We start from the raw sequence: 7791 nt of genomic DNA, 5'->3' as shown, positions 1-7791 counted from the left end.
AATACACGTGAACATGATGTCGGCGATATTATTCACGTACCACAGCCGAGCCGGGGCCTTCACAATGTTGAATCGAGCTTGAAGGACCCCGAAGGCTCTTTCGACATCTTTCCGCGCTGACTCTTGACGCTGCGCAAAAAGAACCCGTCTCGGGTCGTGCGGGTTGTGGAGCGTCTTCACGAACGTCGACCACCTTGGGTAGATACCATCGGCGAGATAGTAACCCATGCGGTATATATTTCCGTTGATGGTGAAGTCGATCGCCGGTGCTACACCATTCATCACATCATTGAAGAGTGGTGACGAATATAGCACATTCAAGTCGTTGTTGGATCCAGCAACGCCGAAATATGCATGCCAAATCCATAGGCGGTAGTCGGCGACCGCCTCAAGGATAAGCGTTGGGCCGCCGCCTTTGTGACCGCTCAAGTGTTGCCCCCTCCAAGCAGTCGGACAATTCTTCCACCTCCAATGCATGCAGTCAATGCTGCCAAGCATTCCGGGAAAGCCATGGACTGATTCGTGAAGACGAAGCAACCGTTGGCAATCATCAGTGGTGGGTGCTCGAAGGAATTCATCCCCAAAAGCAGAACGAACGCCCTCGCAAAAATTCTTTAAACATAGGATTCCAGTGGACTCACCGATATGCAAATACTCGTCGAACATGTCGGCCGTTTGCCCAGTAGCGAGTTGTCGGATGGCACACGTACACTTCTGCAACGCCGTGATACTTTGCCGGCCGGCTGCATCTACACCTGTTTGAAAGTATTCAACACGTGCGGACAATGTGTTGACAATTCGCATGAACAAGCGCTTTGACATGCGAAAACGGCGCCTGAAGTAATCTGCCGGAAACCGCGGCTGGTCGGCAAAGTAGTCGGCAACGAGCCTTTCGTGGGCTCCCTCCCGGTCACGATGGATGTACCGTCGATTTGATCTGGTTCGTTGAGGAGGAGGAGCAGGGGTATTCGCCGCGACATATGCTTCGTAAGCGGCACGATGTTGTTCGTAGTATTCTTGTTCTTCGCGTTCCGCTTCCGCCATAATATGGGTGAAATCCATTTGAGAATTTGAGTGGGGGATGAATGTGTTGATAGTTTGTATGAGAATTATGAATGAGAGATGAATGAGAGATGATTTGATGTGATAAATGGATGATGAATGTGTGTATTTATAGATGATTTTGGGGAAAAAAAATAAAAAAAATCAAAAAAATTCAGAAAAAACGGGAAAAAAACGGCCATATTTTTGGGATTTGGAAAATATTTTTTTTTTATTTTTTAGCATTATTTATAATTAAATACCGATTTTTAAAAAAAAAATAAAAAAAAGTTTAAACACAACGGCTATGCCGTTGACGAATGGGAGCGCGCCACGTGTGCGTCCGCTGGCACGGACGTGCTCGATACATCGAGCAGCGCCGTGCCAGCGGCGCGGCTGCAGCGGCGGCGGTCCTGCGCCTTGCCAACGGCGCGGACGGCGGTGGCGTCTTTCGCCACCGCTGCGGATGCTCTAATAGTACTATTAATATATTATTTAGAGCTGATCTAACAGGTTAATAAGGCTTACTTATTTAATGCTGATCCTGATTGATTAGCTTCAAATCGTCTTCCAATTTATTGAACCATCAAACTTATTGTTTAAATTTTAAAACAACTTTTAAATTTCTCCAGGAAAACTTTAAAGCTAATCCAACACCACTATCCATTTATTTCCATAGTATAAAATAAAAAAACCAGTTACAACTCTAACCACTTGATTTTATCTGCTTTGCAAATTGCATGAGCTCAACTATTTTAATTTTGGACCGTGTATTATGTAACCCACTATCATCAATGTCGAATTGGCAAAATTGGAAAAATTTATGTCTAATTTCCAAAAATTATTGAATAAAAAAAAATAAAACCACTGTTTGAATTTGTGGGAAATTTCAAACTACATCCAAAATCACTATTGATAAATTTACATCCAAATAACCTAAAAATTTACTACTACTATTGATGATATTTGTGTATCAAATGAAGTACTACTAGTGAATTGAGAATTTCATAAATATTTTTCTTTTCTTTAAATATAAAAGTTTAATTTATTTGTGATGATTTTATATAAGTAACCAATGAAAAGTTTTTGAATAATGAAAGTGGGTCACACTCTTCTATTATTTTGCTATCACTGAGCTCTGAACTGAACTGAAGAGATCGCCGACGTAAGAGAGGGTGAGAGAGACGCTCGCATTCCATTATTTTGCAATGGCGGCAAGTTCAGCTACTGAGCTCTAAATTTATGTCTTGCGATTTATGTTCTGCAATCGGTTGATTATCATCGATTTACATTGCGATTAAGCGAATGCTAAAATTTTGGATCATGTTTAGAGGCTAGGTTTACTCTTTATCTGTATCAGCAGCTCTCAATTCAAATCAATTTAGCTGATTTCTGAATTTGGATTGTGTTTTTTTTATCATTTCCTAGCTTTAATCGGCAGTTGAGCATTTAAAAAATGTTGAATTTTTTGATCAAATCAAATATGCTGATTTTTGAAATTGAGTTGTGTTTTTATGATTTACTCATATGCTTGTTGAACATTTGATTATCATCGATTTTATCATTTTGTGATTCAAAAAAGTGTTGAAATTTTGGATCATTGCAGGGATTAGGTTCACTGTCAGTATCATCAGCTCTCACTCCATCCGATTCCTCATCTCCTACTCTGATTGGTGTGATCTTCTTCTTCTTCGCGCTGTATTTAGTCGCATTTGCAGTAGGCGGCCACAAGCCTTGCTTGCAGGCATTCGGAGCTGACCAGTTTGATGATGAGAATGTGAAAGAGGTTCAATCAAAGAGCTCATTCTTCAACTGGTGGAATTTTTGCTTGTGTATTAGCACTGTGTTAGGTCTGTTAGTCTTGACCTACATTCAAGACAATCTGAGTTGGGAACTCGGCTTTGGAATCCCCTGTCTCGTTTGCGCTGTTTGTGTTCCTGTTTGGGATTGGGACATACAGGTTCCGTGTGAAGAGTGATGGAAGGAATCCGTTTGTGCAAATCACTCGTGTCCTCGTGAGAGCTCTGAAAAACCGGTGTGCTGCTGCCCCGGAAGGTTTGGCTATTGGGGAGGAGGAAGCTCACTTTAGGTAAACTTGTTCAAGTTTTAAATGGGTCAAATTGTGCATACTCTTAGATTAAGCCGCATTGTCGTTGTTGTTTGTTACGATTATGTGGTGTTTGTGCTAGGTTTCTTGATCCCACATCGTTAGAGCCTAATGGAGACGAAGCTTGTGATATCGAAGATGCAAAGGCGATTCTAAAGCTTCTCCCAATATGTTTAGCATGTTTGCCTTTCGCCGTTGAGTATCAACAATCCACAACACTCTTCACCAAGCAAGGAGCCACAATGGACTGCCACCTAACCAGCAACTTCCAGATCCCAGCAGCCGCCCTCCAGGCCTTCACGCTCAGCTCCATCATCCTCTTCGTTCCATTCTACGAACGCGTCCTAATCCCCCTAGCCAGATCCATAACCCACAAACCAACCGACACATCACTCCTCCAAAGAATAGGCACCGGCCTAGTTCTTGGCATAGTCTGCATGGTCGTTGCAGGCTTCACCGAAAGAAAACGCTTGGAGACTGCTCTTGAACACGAGCTGTTCGACTTTCCTAAGGAGACTGTCCCGATGAGCATATGGTGGCTGGTGCCTCAGTACCTAATTATGGGGGTTGCTGATGTGTTGACGTTCGTTGGCCTTCAAGAATTCTTCTACGATCAAGTTCCCGGTGGGGTGAAAAGCATGGGGCTTGCTCTGTCCTTTGGTGTGGCCGGGATTGGTGGCTTCTTGAGCAGTTTCTTGGTGTCTGTTGTGGACAAGGCCACGGGTGGACGCGGCCAAGATAGCTGGTTGTCGGATAACTTGAATCGGGCTCATCTCGACTACTTCTATTGGCTGCTGGCAGGGCTCAATGCATTGTCTGTTGTCTTGTTTGTCTACTTTGCCAAGTCTTATGTTTGTAGCAAGAGAAGCATTGTTTGAGATTGCACAGAGGTTCTGCTTTTCCAATGTTTGAGAAATCATACGAAGTATGTTTGAGTAAAATCTTGTCTATAAACTGCACTTCTTCACAATTATCAGAGTCTAGTATTTAAAAAAAAAATATACTCCTAGTTTGCAATTATATACAGAGGTATTACATAAAGTATAAACATAGACCAAATCTCATATGTGAATAATTCAATTATCATAATTATAATAAGAAAACAGAATGTTTAAATAAACCATAAAAGCCAAAGGAAATATTTTTAAAAAGTGAAAATAAAATCATCATAATTATTTATAGAATTAATTGAATTAAAATCCGGAAAATAATAATTCTGTCACATCTTTTCAATAATATTACCATTCAAAATACTAAATGGACAGCACAAAAATGATGCGTCACTAATTTTAAGTTGAGACCAAGAAGCTAAGTTATATGTCGTGCTATTTACTTATTAAGTATTTTGAAAGCTAAGTCATATTTCTTGCTATTTGAGTTATTGCAATTCTGAAATATCTTATGCTATATCGCGGCCAAATTTTTTATTCTTGTGTTACTTCCAAACAAATACTGTATTTTTTTTAGTAAACTTCAGAAGGAACCATTAAAAATGGAGTACTATAATTCAAGATGCGTGTGTTTTTATATTGATATTGATTATTAGAATTTAGAATTTAGAATTTAGACTAATACAAATAATTTTTTCGCATTAGTCACTATAATTATGATATTGCAAGTATTGTATGAAAATGAGGTAGTTTACTCCAATTAAACTTGGAGTCCAGCTAAAATTTACTTATTTTTCATATTTTCTTGTCTAAAAATAAATCGAATATTTCAGATAATAATAGTATCAAATAGAATATAAAGTAAAGTGATTAGTAAAATAATTAAAAATCACAGTACCTAAACATAATTACTAATTAATCTAAATTGATTAAATATACCATCTTTTATTTCATTTTATTAGTAAATGGAGTATTTTTTTTAATTGTAAATTAGTTGTTACGTTATTTATATTACATGATTATCCATGTATATATGTAAACCATGAATTCCTATCAATAAATAATGCATATAGAAAGTAATATTCAGGTCTTAATTAGCCTAAAACCAAAATCTGCTATGCACAAGAATTTGAAAAGTAGAATGTGCAAATAAACTTAAATAAGCAAATTATATATAATCAATTAAAAATATATAACTACAAATATAGTATTGGACCATATTGAATCGCCCCAACTACCCGTCAACACCTACTTGCTTGAACTATATAACAAACGTCTTTGTCTTTAAATATGTGATTTAAATCTTTTGACTTAAAATTTAAATGCCACCACACATTTTTGGTAGCATTCTATAAAACATGACAATTCCATAAATCTTTTAATTGCTTATTGCATGCTCTAACCGACAGAGAGAGAGAGAGAATGGTTATCGGAGTAGACAATGGAGGAGCCATTAAAACTCAGCTACTAGCCAACGATGACGACGACGACGACGTCGTGGCCGGCTTCGCGGATTTTAAAGGCCGTCGCGCCATCCGATCGAAAACCGGACTATGGAAGTCCGCTTATTTCATCATAGGTACGATATGTAATTTTTTCGTGAGTTCAATTTGTAGTAATGTTAAATAAAGAGTAAATTGTAGGAAAAATTATAAATTTAGGTGAAATTATGATATGTTCCGTAGTTTTAAAATTTTGGCACAAAAAAACAATGAAATTGCAATTACATTACCTGCAATAGACGACATTAGTTAAATCACCAATGATATGCTAACATATGATGTTCCAACTACCACATTAGAGACATTTTCAGCAAAAAATCCCCAGTAATAATTGTGAACAAATTAAAAGGTAGGAAAAACACCATAATTTAACCAAAATTCATGGTTATTTAAGCAAATTTCCATATAAATTAATTATGGTGAGGTGGGCCATGACCATGAGGGCCGAAGAAATTCCATTAAATTCGTTTATAATTATTTTGTTAAGGTGTGGAAGTGGCGGAGAAATTTGCATATAACGGTATAAGTTCAAATCTCATCACCTATTTGACGGGGCCATTAGGACAGTCGACGGCGTATGCAGCTGCGAGTGTCAATGCGTGGACCGGCACGGCTTCACTTTTGCCGTTATTGGGTGCTTTCGTAGCCGACTCATTTTTAGGCCGATTCCGTACCATTATTATTTCGGTTTTGGTCTACATTTTGGTTAGTACCACTACCTACCTAGTATTTATGAAAATACGCCACCTTTCTTTCAATTGAACTATTATGATTTTGTCACGTTTAACTTCTGATGAACACAAATAGAGTTTGGGCTTATTGTCTTTGTCGGCTTCCCTCCACTCCGACTGCAAGGCCGAAGATAATACCTTCGATTGCGCTCCTCCTCCGCTCGAACTCGTCGCCTTCTATCTCTCTTTGTACCTAGCTGCAGTTGGGGAAGGGGGAATGAGGCCCTGCATACAGGCTTTCGGAGCTGACCAATTCGATGGAGACGACGTCAATGAGTCGAAATCGAAAAGTTCCTTCTTCAACTGGTGGTATTTTGCAATGTCGGCTGGCTCTTTCGTGGCCATCTTGATCTTGAACTACATTCAAGATAATCTTAGCTGGGAGCTCGGGTTTGGGATCCCCTGCATCGTGATGCTCGTCGTTCTCCTTTTATACTTGCTCGGCTCCCCGACCTACCGGTTCCGCCTACACACACATGCCAACAATCCGTTCGCAAGGATCGGTCGTGTTTTCTTGAACACGGCGATTCCTTGCCGCGGCTGCTCTGACACAGATGCAGAGCAACCAAGAACTAAGTAAGTAGTTTGTTGTGTAGTGGATGACGAATTTTGATGTTATGTTTGTAGATTTGGATATAGTTAATGCTCGTACACGTGGCAGGTTTTTGGACCGGGCCGGGTGCAGTGAAGGCGACATTAGAGATGCCAAGGCGCTCCTCGGCCTCCTCCCCATCTGGTTCACGAGTCTGGGTTTTGCGGTCGTGTTCTCGCAAGGCACGACCTTGTTCACCAAACAGGGCCAGACGATGGACCGAGAGATCTTCAGCGGTCTCAAGATTCCAGCCGCCTCGCTGCAGTCTTTGTCATTTTTCACCGTAATTTTCATTATGCCAGTCTATGACTGGGTCCTGGTGCCGGCCGCTCGGTCCTTGACTGGGCGACCGGCAGGGATATCCATGCTCCAACGAATCGGGGCAGGCTTGTTCATGTCACTGCTCTCTATGGTGGTTGCCGCGCTTGTCGAGACAAGGCGTCTGGACGTTGCGGCCAAGTGGGGGTTGGTCGACGAGGCGGGGGCAACGCTCCCGATGAGCGTGTGGTGGTTGGCACCCCAGTACGTGCTATTTGGCTTGGCGAATGTGTTTGTGCTCGTTGGGCTTCAGGAATTCTTCTATGACCAAGTTCCTAGTGACTTGAAAAGTATAGGGCTTGCACTATACCTTAGTATTTTAGGAATAGGTGACTTTTTGAGTAGTTTTTTAATAGCTCTGCTCGAGTCGATCACGACTCAAGGGGGGCATGGTAGTTGGTTCGACAACAACATGAATCGAGCCCACGTGGATTATTTCTATTGGTTGCTAGCTGGTATTAGTGCTATTGTGATGTTAGCTTATGCTTTCATTGCAAAGTCCTACGTTTATAGGGGAAGAGATTTGGTATGTTGTTAATAGTGGATGGTCGAATTTGTATTTTAGTCAAGAATTCGTATGAGTATATGACATATTATTGTGTTTCCACTA

General features: G+C 40.5%; 1 protein-coding gene and 1 pseudogene across 2 annotated transcripts; both read left to right on the top strand.

The window, feature by feature from the left end:
* The first annotated feature begins 2146 nt into the window (after nt 1-2146).
* LOC121779721 lies at nt 2147-4107 on the top strand (annotated as a pseudogene).
* A 1271-nt stretch (nt 4108-5378) lies between these two features.
* On the top strand, nt 5379-7791 carry LOC121779720 (protein NRT1/ PTR FAMILY 5.10-like). Of its 2 annotated transcripts, none has more exons than XM_042177111.1 (4): nt 5379-5617; nt 6028-6245; nt 6396-6847; nt 6933-7791. In XM_042177111.1, the coding sequence occupies exons 1-4, from the start codon at nt 5461-5463 to the stop codon at nt 7717-7719; spliced, it is 1614 nt and encodes a 537-aa protein (XP_042033045.1). In that variant the 5' UTR covers nt 5379-5460; the 3' UTR covers nt 7720-7791. The 2 variants fall into 2 exon arrangements, with proteins under 2 accessions (XP_042033045.1, XP_042033044.1); XM_042177110.1 differs by having other exon boundaries at nt 5381-5617; nt 6348-6847.

The sequence above is a fragment of the Salvia splendens genome, chromosome 19 (assembly GCF_004379255.2).
Source record: "Salvia splendens isolate huo1 chromosome 19, SspV2, whole genome shotgun sequence".
Lineage (NCBI taxonomy): Eukaryota > Viridiplantae > Streptophyta > Magnoliopsida > Lamiales > Lamiaceae > Salvia > Salvia splendens.
The sequence above is the reverse complement of the archived record's forward strand: the minus strand, read 5'-3'. Positions and strand labels throughout refer to the sequence as shown.